Genomic DNA, 14,748 nt, shown 5'->3' on the forward strand with positions numbered 1-14,748 from the left:
AAGGTGGCAAGCAGTTTTAATTTTTTGTTTAAATTCTTTTCAAAGTACAGTTCTTGTTACTTTTCTAGTATGTGCATATAAAAAAATATACAAAGATTTCACCAAATGCACATTAATTCCAGATTCACAAGTTATTTGAGATTTTTATTCACTGGAGGCCATGAAAAGACTATGGCATGATTTCACCATGTGTATTTTGAAAATTTCTCCCAAGTTTTTCAGTTTACTACAAAACAATTACTACTCTTTCAGTGTCTGTCTCTTCAGAACATAAGGAAAATAAACTGTACTACTTTTAGGCTGTTCTATTGGTAAAATTAATAATCTGCAACTTGTGTGAACATGTAATACAGATTATCGTCACATTAATGGCTAAATCTTCCGTGATGTTTTTGTTACATATCCCAGCTGCCTTCTGTGCATCTAACAGTCCAAGCTACATGCTTAGGCACATTATGGAAATAGAGGAGAGACGGAAGAAGAGGGTAGTTCCAGAAGATAGTTCATACAACTCCTTTCAGGGACTTTATGGAAGTAGCACAGATTACTGGCTTTCAGAAAAGATGAAATTCAGTAAGAGGGGTCTGTACTGCACAGTAGAGCAGTGCATCTACAAATGCAGTTGGGTATTTGTGTTTTTTTATACTAATAATACTTTGAAATTTTCCAGGAAAAGCATAGGGCATCTTCCCACTTAAAAAATTCTTCCTCCCCTTCAGGCTTCAATGATAACAAATCCAGATGGCCCTTTCATAAATCTGTCTCGACTGAATTTAGCAAAATATGCTCAGAAGCCCAAACTGGCAAAGGTATGTAATTATTTTGGTTAATGTTTTGATGCCTTTTTCTTATTTTCTGTCATTATGCATTATCCTCATGCATGTAGGATTGGGAATACAAACAATGATGAACATTTTTGTAGATGTGATGTTTATAAAGATAGCGTGTTACTTATCTTTCAACAATGATTACCAGATTTGAAATATGTCTGAAGAGGTTATGTTGAAACTATGATCTATGAAAAACATTTGTATAGATTAAAATACTCCATTGGTAAATAACTTTGAAATATTCATATGGGCATCATTTTGGGAAAGACCTTTAGGATTAAGTCCATCACCATCCCACTATCTCTTAAGGGAAATTATAAGTCAGTTCTTTGTCAGTTCTGAAAAAACTGACTGTCCAATTATGTCATTGCCAGCAATCAGCCAGCACACACGTTACTGTAAGTCCATCACAGTCTGTAAAATAGGGAGAACCCTGAGAAGGATTAAGAAACACAAGACACATATATAAGAAACTAGGGTTACTTCTTCTGCCTGAAGACAGATAGCTTTTAATTGTGTTTGGTAACTATTTACTATTAAAGTAGTAGATAGGTTATCTTTCAGATGAATTACTTATTCTCAGCAATAGCTCTCAGAAATGAGAAGCGTATGTATTTTTGACAGTTGTGATTTTTAATTAGCATTTTCTGCACCAGGGCGGCAGCTCTGTTTTCCTTCAGTTTTGTGTGAAAAGAGGCTTAAGCCAAAATTTGTAAAGCAACAGACATAGAAGCATCCATAGGCAGCAAGTGTACTTATGTCGCTATTATGAAGCTAATGCATTATGACTTTAACATTTCACACAAAATGGAAGATCTAAATTTAAATTTGGAGCTACATGGATTTATAATTTTTTTAAAAAAAAGTCTCAGGGGTTGAGACTGCAATCTGTGCTCTGTGTTAAGAATTATTGACTGAAGTTTTAAAATTTTGAGCAGTCACCTCTCCTAGGTGCAAAAGCAATAAATCTTGGAACTATTAAATACATGTATTTAGCTTGTGTATTCATGTTGACATATACTCCTCCTACACGCTTCTTTCTTATGTGTTTGCTAAGTATATTCATGGCATTTTTTTAGATTATTGATCTTTTCACTGTATGACTAAGTCTTCCAGAGTTTTGAAGTATACAGGAATGGGACTTCTCACTGACTAGCATCAGCTGTGTTAAGGACTGTCTCAGGGAACTCCTTAATTAACATATAAGCTATCATCACCTGTCTCCAGAGAAAGCCTCTGGTAAATCTCAGTTAGCAACTAGTGTATGGCAGGAAGTTTTATTGGTTTTAGCTTGTGGACTTTTAATAGAGTTAATAAATAAAAACTTTTATCCAAGTGGCTGTTCAGTCATTTAAATCCTGTTGAGGATCAGGGACTTTAGCTAATAGCAGTAAATTCACTGCACTGGCCATGCAGGAAAACACCTTTTGAGCACTTTAGATTTCCTCAATTCTACTGAATGCTTTTCTGTTATTGAACTGGAGGAGGAAATGGTGCTGGGTTTTTAAATCTGTATTCACTTTCAAAATATAGCTGCCTTTTTTTTTTTTTACTTTAAGGACCAAAGAGAAGAGACAATTCCACTAATCTATTGCAACAAATAAAGAATAAAAATGCCTTCCTGTAATGACACTGTGGCACATCTATATACGTTTTTGTCTATTCATGTCTTCATTAAATGTAAATGTCAGCATTGCAATGTGTGGATGTGATTGCTTTCATATTGAATTAATTTCTGCCTCCCATAATAAAGATCCTGTATTGCTCTAAAATTATACTATCAATTTTTATCTACAAATATGACAATGCTTTAAATACTCTTTTGACAGGCATTGTTTGAATATATTTTTCACCATGAAAATGACATAAAAAACGTGAGTAATTTTCATGTTCCATTTTTGTTTTTATTGAGTACCATTCAGTTATCTTTCTCAGTATTCTGCTAAGCTAAGGATCCAGGTATTATAGAAGTGAATAGGCTGATAATCAGAGATGGTAACTTGCAAATACCAAGATAGAGGTGCTCTCTTTTTTTGAGAAACTAAATATTCTAATGCTTCAAACCAGGTTTTCCATTGTCTCTAGTCATTTTAAGAGAATTTACTGGAGCCTGAGCAGTAGCTGCAATGTGTTTGGTGGCTGAACTGCCTGGGAGTTCAGAGGTCCTGAGGCTGGAAAGTAAGCAGTAAGTTTCAGAAGGCTATTGACACAAGAAGGTGATAATATCTAACAAAATAGTTAATAATTTAATGGAACGTCATTTGACATTTTAAACTACTAAGATGACTGTTTATGCATTTGGGTCAAGAGAAAGGAAATGTATTTGGTGCAACAGCAGAAAAATAAAATACCAATAGGACTTTGGACACTTACTGGAAATGTAATTACATAGTGCTGAGGTGTTTTGCTCCCTCAAGAGAAAGATTATATTGTCCATATGGTTGTCTATAACATTTATTTTCAAAAAAACTTTTCCTAATAATACAGCTTTTCTCTTACCTTATCCAATGCTTTTTTCCTTGGTTCTTCATATGTTCCTGAACTGGTAAGGTCAAGTTTGGGTACATATTGTTCCAACTTTCAGAAGTAGATAAAGGTTGCAGAACATTTTTGGAAGTTCACACAGGGAAATAATTCATTTATTCAGTGAATAAAGTGTTTTAGGGTGAGGCTCGAGTGGCGCAGCCGGTTAGCGCGTGGTACTTGTACAGCAAACCCGAGCAATGCTGAGGCCGTGGGTTCGATCGAGCCTCACCCTAAGGGTGATGAGCTCTAGTGGTGCAACCAAGTTAGTGCGGTGCTGAGACAGAGCTCCAATGGTGCAATCAGGTTAGCGCGGTGCTCATAGACGCAGTAGAAAGCCAAGCAACGCCAAGGTTGGGAGTTCATGAGTGAGCCGAGCCGGTGCCTAAGGCCTCACCTTTTATTGGCCCCCAATCCTGCTCATGCACAGTTAGGGCCCACCCTAATCAGGCACAGGTGGGCTTAACACAAGCTCATGCCCACTACCTGGTAATTAGTGGCCCCTGGTTGCCTCATTTCACTACAAAGTGTCAAAATATTTCATTACTATGTGCACCTGGTTGAAATGGAATAAAAATTTCTCCTTGAAGTTTGTTTGAAAGAACAGCTTGTGTCAATAATGAATAGCTGACTAACCAGTTATTGAATTATCTGCCGTACTACTAACTGCTGTGATTAGATTTTAAGTTAAACTCTCCAGTTAATAACACACACAAAAAAATATTTTGTTGTTGTGGACATAGATCAGAACCATTTCTAAATGTACTGCTATGTGAAGCTTTTTTAACTAGTATTATATTATTATGGTTCTACACTGTCAATTTATTGCATAGCATTCTTTTAAGAGGATTGAATTGCAATGCACTATTAATCCTAAATGTGGTTGAAACATTAAGTGCAAGTGTCAGAAATGTCAGAGAGATACAGCAATTAACATTTACATATTCTTATACTGAATATGTAGAAAGTGCCTGGAGTTTATTCCACTAATAATTACAATTTTTATTGTTTGTTACTGAGAACTCAGTTCACTAAGAATAAAAGGGTCACTTGATTAAATGCCACACATGCCTGTGACCTGCACTTTAAGAACATGCAGAATCTCTCTAGGCTAGAAAGATAATTTCATACAATGCAAGGAATTTTCCAAGCACTGCAGAAAAAAAACATTAAGGCTTTTTTTACCTTATACTGTATGTATTTTGAAATCTCTGTTGAGAATACTGATTTACTGTCTTACAGGTAAAGTTTGGTTTATGTTTTTTTGTACACAGTAGCCATTTGAATATGTATCTGTAAGCAAAAAAATGTCAACTTTGTCATCACTGTTTCTTGTGTAATGAGATGAACATCAACATGTTTGGTTAATGGTAGCATCTTGTAGGAAAAAAATAGTGTCACACTTCACAGTGTGAGATGCCATTATAGTGTAATGCTCTGAAGAATTCATTTTAACTGTTCAGTTTGCTTTCTCTTATTTGCTATCATTTCTCTTTTCTTTTTCACTTTCTACACCATTTTCAGTATATTATTCTCCAAACTGTCATCCTTGTCTTTTGAACCTCATCTGCATTGTTTTTTCTTAAAAAAAAAGTCTTTAAATTTTGCTTAAACTTGGCTGCATCGTTGTTTTTTCACCTCTCCTACTAAAAGCACTTCACTAGTTCATTTTCTTGCTTCTTCCTGAAAAATATTGCTTAGAATTCAGCAGAGAAATGGCACATATGTTAACTGCTTAAAAATTGATCTGAAACTTGCTTGATCACCCATTAGAGCATTTGCTGACTTCTCTTTCATCTTTGTGTTACCTGCAACTGTGTGATGTAGCACATTCTTAAACCACTTTTCTGCATGAGATGAGATGAAAGAGGTTTGAAGGCTTGGAAGCCTGGGAAGTTGGCTTAGGTTTGTGACCATATGGACTGAAAAGCTTCTACTTGGGAACTTGTACATGAGTAGAATTGGAAGACCACTGTTTTGCAAATGAAACACAAAAGTAGTAGTGACAATATCCTTTTGTCACTGGGCTGATCTGGAACAATCTGTACTGTTCAACTGCATTATTATTTAAGAGGCAAAGGCAGTTTTATTATTTATCTTCTGTTTAGTATTCTGACATTGTATAGAAAGAAATAAAAAAGCCTCAGCAATTTCAATTGAGAAATATCATTAATCATTGTGCATTCAACTAGACAAATAATGCTAGGAACTAAGTTCAAATTAAAAGTACATACATCTGTAATCTTATAAATTATTGGAAATGTGGGGTTGCAAGAAGAGAGAAGCACTAAGCTTTTTCAGAACTTGAAATTATATTGAGAACTCTTTCATCTTATTTAATGAAATATTAAACACTTCTCTGAAGAAATTACTATTACCCTTTCCATTATTGTTCTTGTCTTGTTTCCTTTTGAATACATTTACTTAATAACTGACTTTCTATACCCTTGAGCTGTTTCTAAAAGCCATTTTGTGGGGTAAATGCTGTCAGAGCATGACAGCTTAAAAGGCTTGTCCAGAAATAGTTCAGCTGCTCCTTTTTTCAGCAGTAGACTGTGACATCACATTCTGCTGTTATTCACAGGTGGGTGATGATGACAAGACACTTTGTCCTTCAGGAATTAAAGTGGCCGTACAGCATATACACAGGGCCACAAGGCCTGATCCCTGATAATTCCTTAGTTCTTCCTAATACTCTGAAGTTTATATTGCCTGATCAAAATCTATTTATAATTGAATTATGTTAATTTCCAAACTATAGAAATCTGGAAGACTAACCAAACCCTAACCTGAACTGTGGTAAGGAATTGTGGTAAATTGACTGTGGTTAATGTAGTTTACCCACTTTTATTATGAACTGGCTTGTGTTGGTTTGTCTACAAATAACATTTCAGTTAATAATTATTGCTGGGGTAAGTACTGCCATTCATAAGCAAGTGAAAAAAAGCCACAGACATTTGCTATTGTTTCCATTTATCTTAGTTTCTTGGTTTCTATGTATGAAATTACTAAGATTCAAACAAATTTACAATGACCAATTTATTTTTGCAATACAATAGTAAATTACCACAACCCTACAAACTGTACCTTATTTCTAGCAGGAAGGTTTAGTTATAATACAGTTTAACTAAGGAAAGTAACAGTAGGAAAGTGAACCTCAGAATCATGCTAAATACCATTGTAGTTAATATACAATCTCTTAAATTTTAAACCAGCTGTGATTTATTCTCTCAGAAAACTTGATCTTTTTTTAAATACAAAACCCACTAAGTATTAGGGGGGAGCATTATCTTTATTAGCACAAATATAAGAACTGGGAGTAAAATAAATTTGTTCTCAGGTCTAAAACTGTTACTGAAATATATTCCTGCTTTCATGAGTAACAAAGATACGTGCTCTATAGATTAACAATTTCCAACATTTTCAGATGATGAGTTACATCCTAAAATTTATTAGAACGTTCTGCGACAACCAGTGTAGGTTTTTTTCTGATACATACATTAGATGCAGACTTAAAAGGATGTCCCAGTATCTGCCGGTCTACAGTCCATGCTGTGTTTCCCTTCTAGTTATTAATATGACTGTACCAACATTCAGCAATGCATGGGAATGCAGGACAGGCTTACTGCTTACTGCTGCTGTTATAGACTGGTTTAAATTAATATGCTGTGCAGGTTGAACATTGTTGTGTCCCTAAATAGTGCAATTTAAAAAAAAAAAGTTCGCAGCAAATGGAAATTGAAATATGCTAGCAGTTGGTATTGACATGGCAATGTGAAGGCTTTGACTTTTAAAAGTCTATTTTAATCAATTTAGTAACATTTCAAGGGCCACATTGTCAAAAGATTTTCTTGCAATGCCAGCAAGAAGTCTAACTGCTAGCATACAAATAGGCACCAAGCCTTTTCAGGCAAATACTTTTTAGAAACATTGGTAACATATGTAATTTTTTTTGGATTAAAGTTTTTGTGGTTGCTTGTAAAGTATCAGAAACAGGATTTTCCCATGCCTTTTGTACTCACTTAGTAGGAGAGTATTAAAACAGGAACTGATTTCAGAAACTAACTTCAAAATGAAGTCATGCTTTTTATTCTTGAAATTAGTAATAAGATCCCAGTAAGAGTCCAGGATCTGAAGCGACAGAGAAGCTGCTGATCTTAGTGTCTGCTAAACCTGAAGCAGTCTTAATCCCCATTGTCCACCAGCAGCCAGAATTGTTAGCCTTGCATAAAATAGTTATCAGAAATAATTAGAGTACCAGAAAGAAAGCTGAATGTGTAGCTACAGGAGGGATCATTCTTATAAATTCCTTCTCCTTGAATACTTGTCATCAGAGCACTCTTGGGAAAGCTCTTTGCAGCACATGGTTTGCAGTATATTCCTCCCTCATTGTAAGTAGCTGCCCATGCTGCATTTGAAGTAGATGTGGGATTTGACATGTAATCACATTGTTTATACATTTTAAACACAACAAAAGTAACCCATATTTTAGCATTACTGCTTTACCAAATTTTCCCAGTACTGAGAAGAAATTGCTTAATGCACCTTTAGATGAAAGAAAGTGTTTGACTGGAGGGGAAACCAGTAATTTCAGTCTTGAAGCGAGCTCCTTCTCCATTATAGCTGTCACTCCAGAGGCCCTGTTGGGCAATTTGCAAAGCCATTAAGAAACAACTGAGATAACAGCTGGCTGCCCCCTGAGGTCTTCAAGAATTCCACCTTAACTGGAAGAAGCTGTAAGCTTTCCTCAGCTGTCTGTGTCCTGTCACAGAAGCAGGGAATGACAGCTGTCTTTCCCTTTGAGGACAGCATCTATGCAACTCCTTAGCTCAGATCTCTACAAAAAACACTTTCTCACAGAGCCAAAAGACAGCAACTTGTCCAAGTTGTCACAGTTCCACTGGTTTGCTGTAGTATATATCTGGTTATGTAGTTATATCTGGTTATATATCTGGTTATGTAGTATATGTCTGGTTATGTAATCCACTGGTTATGTAGTATATATCCCTGTTAGTGACTTCCAGTTTCGTTTTGCTAGCAGGAAGAACAGGAATCAAACCCAGAGGCAGATGTCACTAAATTACTCTCTTTCTAGGTTTTCAAGTATTCAGACTATTTTTTTCCTGGAAATTACTGTTTTCTTGCTTACTGAGTGGCCAGTGCACAGAACTTTTCCTTTGTTGTTCCTAGTAGATAGCTGGTTTCTGATTTCTGTGCTCTGCAAAATGTTTATGGAAAGAGAAGAAAGGTCAGTTCTTTGTTATAAAAATACTGTTAAAGGTTTTAGACTATTTTTTATGATATCCCTAAAATACAAGTAACAAATATAGTGTGGCTTTGATATCTTCTGTGACAAAATGGAATTTTTCAAAAAAGGAACACTGACAATGCTTCTTGGGTAGTTTTTTGTATAGAACACACATCTATTTGTTTTAACATAAATGTTGAAATTACACCTAAAACATGAAAAGCCATAGAATCTGTTTGTGTTGGCTGATGGTGGCACATTGCTTAGCATATGTGTTTTTACAATATACAAGATAAAAGAGATTTTTAGACTTCCACCCTCTTCAATAGCTCTCAGTTTCTTATGATATTTATCTATTTTTCTTGTCTATCATAAAATAATTATGTATGTGAAAGACTTTTTAAAGGAAGAAGCATTTCTGACAATGTATCTGAGAGTTCTCAGAAGTGCAGGCAGCCTGCTATTAGTAATGAGTGAGAAATTCTACAGTATTTTAAACTGGGTAAACTGATTTCTTTATTTTAGAATATTTGTACTTGTGTAACAACTTACAGTAAGCAAAGATGGGAGGCTTGGAACTGTGTGGCAGCTTACATAAATATTCTGTATATTCTGAAGCAACACTTCAATTCTCTGATCAAATTTTATGTTTTCTCTTTGAATTACCAGAAGCTATTTGGATTACATGTTCTTATAGGGACAAGTTATTCTTTCACATACTTTATGCACTTAACTATAAAAACAATTAAACACCAAGCAGTGCCCCCAACTCAAGTTTTTTACTTTTTTTTTAATTCTATTTTTCTCATTACATTTTTTTTTTCACTTTAATTGTCCTTTTAGATTTTACTCTTTACAAAAATCTTCACAATGTTTGCTTCGTGTTCTTTTTCTTTGTGTAAACATTGAAGGTAATAACGTTAAGTTGATGGGTTTGTTTTGGAAGGCTCTAGATTTGGCAGCCCTTGCCACTGAGCATGCACAATTCAAGGACTGGTGGTGGAAAGTCCAAATTGGGAAGTGCTACTATAGGTAAGCTCTTGTTCATTTATTCTGTGATCGGTGAGTATCAGTGCAGGACCTGAGTACTGGAAATATTATGCAGTGCTGAGCACTGAGAAATAGTTCAGTGTTCATTTGGAGAGTGCTGTGCTTACAGTTAAGTCTCCTTTAATATAAAAGGAAATTATGTTCAACTTCTTGAGGTAAAGGCATCAACACTGAGTACCTTTAAGTAACTGAACTAGTTGCATCTTCACCTTTGTTAATGTGTTTCAGAGCAGCTGCTTGAAAAGTTGACAATAAATGCAAAGAACTATTGTTAAAATAGACCACACAAAATTAATATTACAGAATTAATGTGAGAAATTAGCTATCAGTGAGGGCTTCAGATTTATGAAATAAGGAAAATTGAAATATTCATGTTAGACTGTTCCTGCCAATATTACATTTCTCAAGTACTAGTTCCAAAGAAAGCAAAACCTTAGGACTGGCACCCCATACTCGAGCATCTGATCCTGGTGACAACAGCAATGTGCCTCTCTGAGGAAAGTGGCAACAGCAGGAAGGAGAGCTGGGTGCAAGCAGTTTAGGCTGGTTGCTGAGTAGCTATGGTTGTAACAGCCAGTTCTTCAAAACCAAGTGAAACTCCTGATACAAACCCGCTTCCCGTAATCCAAACAAGTACTGAGACAGCTTCCCCTTTCATCTTTTACCAACTTTTTTTCCCATGAATGTAAAACATGTGGATATTGTACTGTTTGTTAAAAACCTGAAGCATCATCTGCATTCTTTACAGTTTTTCAAGCAATTCTTGGATGAACAGGCTGAAAATACAAAACATTGAGCCCTTTAAAATTCCATGTTGTATCTTGGTTTGAAAAAATTGCTTCTTTTTAGATGCCCAAACTAATTAAATTCTTCACTGTCCTTAACCTTTATTTGACATACTTTAGAGGATTAGACTGATTTGGTTTTGCTTTGCTTTTGAACTTGGAGGTCATTCACCCCTTTCAGGATTTTTATAGAGTGTTATAGAGACAAAAAAGTATCCAAGCAGGCACGTGCATTTTCAGGATCCAAAATTATCTTGTGTCCCCATTGACTGTGTTTCTTCATTTTGGCTGGCTTCTTCTGGCCATGTTTTGTGTCTCTCCACTGAGTATATGTACTCTTTGTCTGAAAGAAAAGAAGTGTCAATTTGTACATGAGAAAGTGCATAATTTTGTTGTTGCAAAAATGGTACAATCCACTTTATTTTGTAGTCTATAGAGCATTTATAGATTGCTGCAAACTACAGTAATACTACAAAACAACTGCTTTTGAGATGAAATAGACTTCTGTGAGGTTCATGTGCCATTTAGTGCCCCCTCCCAAGTGCCCTTCTTGGGCAGTGTTAAGCTGCAGTGACATTTACAGTACAGCATTTTTCAACACACAGCTGAAGGTTTTTAATGTCAGCAATAGAAATGTCACTGTTTCCCATATGAAGCTAGGAGAAAGAGTTTTATAGATGATTAAGCATTCCCTAAATTTTACAGTGAAGAGTATGTACATGATCTTTGCCATCAGTGTGGAAATTCAACTCCAAAACCATTTGGGTAGAGGTTGAGGCATGATTTTAATGGCTCATTTTTACTGTCCTTTCTGTACAGAGAGCAGAAGACACTACAAAAATGAGTGTCATTGCTTAATTAGCAGCAAAAGACTGCATGTGCAAAAGGGGGCCAAATTTAATGAATTTGCCTTTTTCATAGTTTTGAATGGTTGTCTTTGTAACCCAATATATTTTTCAGCATGTTTTTTATTAGCATGCATACAGATAAATGACCTTAGAGTATACTTTTGAGCAGTTCAAATTTGGTTTATTGTGGGCTGCTTCCTTATATAATAAGCTCGTTTTAAAAAAACAGACCAAAACCAAAACAACAAATAAACAAATACCCTCTATAACTTTTGTCTCTTTAGGTTAGGATTATATCGTGAAGCCGAAAAACAATTTAAGTCAGCTCTCAAGCAACAGGACATGGTTGATACAATCTTGTACTTGGCAAAAGTAAGTCATAGATTTGCTTGTTTAAGAACTAAGTGAAATTCCAGACTATCCCTGAGAAGTCCATACACCCGAATAGCTGAATATTGAGCTTGATACACCAGTAAGTTTTATAATGTATGATCTCCATATAGAATTGAGGGAAATAGATGCAAGCAGTTGAAATGGAAGTCTATAGTTTACAAAAAGAATTTGGAACTTCCAGATATCACATAAAAATAATCTAAATCTCTGCTCTGAACTCCAATGAGGATTGTATAGCTGAAGAATTATTTGACTTCCAGTATGAAGAACATTGTAGCTATATATGGTCTCCTGGGAAACTAATGCAATAAATCAGTAAGTGAAAAGTGAAGCTCAAAATCCTAGTTTCACAAACAAAATCAAAACACGGTGAGTTTAAAGGAAGCTATCAGAGACCTTGAAACAGAGAATGTTCTGTCAAAATAAAGACACTAAGCTTTAAAAAAAGCTTAGCCTCAGAACTACTTTTTATCAGGGTATACATTATAGAATTATAGAATGGTTTGGGCTAGAAGGGACCTTAAAGATTGTCTAGTTCCAGACCCCTGCCATGGGAAAGGACACCTCCCACTAGACCAAGTTGCTCAAAGCCCCATCCAACCTGGCCTTGAACACTTCTGGGGGGGGGACATCCACAGCTTCCCTGGGCAGCTTAGGAAGAGTTTCTTCCTAATGTCTAATCTAAATCTACCCTCTTCAAGTTTAAAACTGTCTCGTGACTCCATGCCTTTATAAAAAGTCCCTCCCCTGCTTTTTTGCCGGGTAATTAAGAAACGGTGGCCTGTGAAAAATGAAAACTGCATTTTTCTTCATCATGTCCTAGAAAAAGATTAAATAATTTGCTTTTTAATAGCTCCCTTTAAGCCAGCCATCACATACATATCCAAAAATTATCAGTACTAGTGATAATTAATATTCATATCATTATACTTGCTTTGCTTTTCCATTTCTCAAACAATTGATGTTTTTTATCATCTGTGCTGTCTGGAGACTTGTCTTAAGTACAGCAATTAAGGGTTAGTTTACTCAACTGATTTTAGTAATTTTAAGTTTCTGTCACTACCAGGAGCCATTCTGCAAAAGTCATGAGCTGCACAGTCACTAAATTGGCAGAGTGGTTGGATTAATAAACAGTGATTTGTTATGGGAGATATGCATTCCCCCACATCATTACTAGCTCAAGCAGTAGCTGCTTTTGAACTTCTACCTCCCACTCCATAGACCAGCTTGCTCAAGTATAAAGCACTGCACAACAGGATTTAGTGAACGTGGGTGGACAGGCAACAGAGTAGGGCACTGAGATACAGCTCAGTCTGACAGTGTGGGGAAGATAAGCCTTGAGTTGAGCCATTAAAAAAATAATAGGATTGCATCATGTTCTGTGCAAACAGACTCATACTAGGATAACAATTAGTTTTCTATTTATACTCATTGTTACAACTGCTATCTTTTTTCCAAAAAACATTCTCCTGAAATATGGCTCTTCTTTGAAATATAATTTATGAAAAGATAAAGACAAAAGAAAACTAAAAAAATAAAATCTTTAAAGAAATTGGGGTTACTGAAAAGTTGCAAAGTATCTAATGACCTATAAGAGCTGAAAGTGAAATATTTTCACCAGAGAGGAGATATAACAAAAAGAACATGGAGTGATTCTGCATTTGGCATCTAAAACTTAATGACTATGGTTTTAGTACTCTTAACGAGCAGCTCTCCCCAAGGCAGCTGTGAGTAAGTGCAAATTGTCTCACCTATCTTTTAATTTCTTTTGCTATACCAGCAGCATAAATGCTGGACAGCATATGCCACTGGATATGGCAATTACATTGTAGAATACTGTGGCTGTGTTGTCTTAGCATAGTATTTGCACAGAGGATTGGTAGTGAGTACATCTTTGGAGTGAACTTCCAGATGGAGCAATAGACCAGCCTTGAGTAATAATGCTCTAAAAACATACTTCATAAACAAACATAAATAGATTTTTTAAAAGGAGCAGATCTAGTGAAGTTTCCTGTCCTCTATTTTTTTAAATTTTTTTCCCTAGGAATATGAAGATAGCTGTGCTTCATAGCTAGATCGTGTTAAAAAACAAGCAATCAAGCAAAACTATCAGCTAATTGGAATTAGCTCTCAATTCAAACAAATAAAGTATGAAATTATTTATAGGTATGGCAGCATTCACTGGCCTACTATACATATTTAGGATAAATTGTACAAGTCATTCATATACGTGATGCCTAGGAGCTGAAAAAACAGCCAAAGTTCTTAATTAAGAAATCACACCCATCTATCATGTGTTCTCTTTCATCTGTGCACTTTCCACTTAAACTCTTTACAGTGTAATTCAGCTGTAGAAAACTGTCACAAGGGAGACATTTAAGGTTTAAAATATAATGCAGACATTCAATTAATGAAAAAATGTAGCAAATTTCTTGAGGTCTGTTTTGATTACAGCAACATAGCCAGATAGAGGGCATTATGAGTAAATTGCTGATTTGAAGCGTATTTATTGATGCTGTCATTAATGCAGTCCTGGGCTACGAAGTACCATGCCCCCCAAAAAAAAACAGACTCCTTACTCTTATTGCTTTTCACAAAAAAAGAATTAGTTTTCTAGCTTAATACAAGAAATGCTACTGACATTAGCAAAATTACTGGGGAAAATTGCCTGTGGGTTTTTGGTTTAGTTTTTTCTTTTTTTAGTTTTTTTAGGTTTTTTTTCCCCACAGTGTGTTTCCTGGGAAGGCACTCATAGTCAACAGCTCTTTAACAGTGGTCATAGAATTCCTAGCAAATGTCTACAGCAGTATATATTTATAAGAATGCAAATAAAGTACATAACTTCTTTCACTAGTATTTCAGTTGTTAGCACTCAAGTCAGTGAAGCTCAAGGACAGAAGCAGAAAACATGCTTGGAGATTTCTTAGGTGCTATGTTAATGCTGATATTTTTCTTCCAGTGCATTGCAAAATGTTTCTGTCAGGATACCAGTCACAGATACTTTCCCTTTTTCAGTCATATCAAGCATTAGCAGTATTTAATGTAATAATTCTCCAACAGGAGCACTGAAA

The 14,748-nt window shown here is 35.5% G+C and overlaps 1 protein-coding gene across 2 annotated transcripts in view; it reads left to right on the forward strand.

Moving 5' to 3' along the window:
• TTC8 (tetratricopeptide repeat domain 8) overlaps positions 1-14,748 on the forward strand; it is a 38,923-nt gene that overhangs the window by 14,883 nt on the left and 9,292 nt on the right. For both annotated transcript variants that reach the window (XM_030451950.1, XM_030451951.1), the window contains exons 6-9: positions 720-809; positions 2,660-2,704; positions 9,548-9,633; positions 11,569-11,656. In XM_030451950.1, coding sequence (XP_030307810.1) covers positions 720-809; positions 2,660-2,704; positions 9,548-9,633; positions 11,569-11,656 — 309 coding nt within the window. The remainder of the gene's footprint in view (positions 1-719; positions 810-2,659; positions 2,705-9,547; positions 9,634-11,568; positions 11,657-14,748) is intronic.

This window comes from Calypte anna, chromosome 5A (assembly GCF_003957555.1).
Source record: "Calypte anna isolate BGI_N300 chromosome 5A, bCalAnn1_v1.p, whole genome shotgun sequence".
Classification (NCBI taxonomy): domain Eukaryota; kingdom Metazoa; phylum Chordata; class Aves; order Apodiformes; family Trochilidae; genus Calypte; species Calypte anna.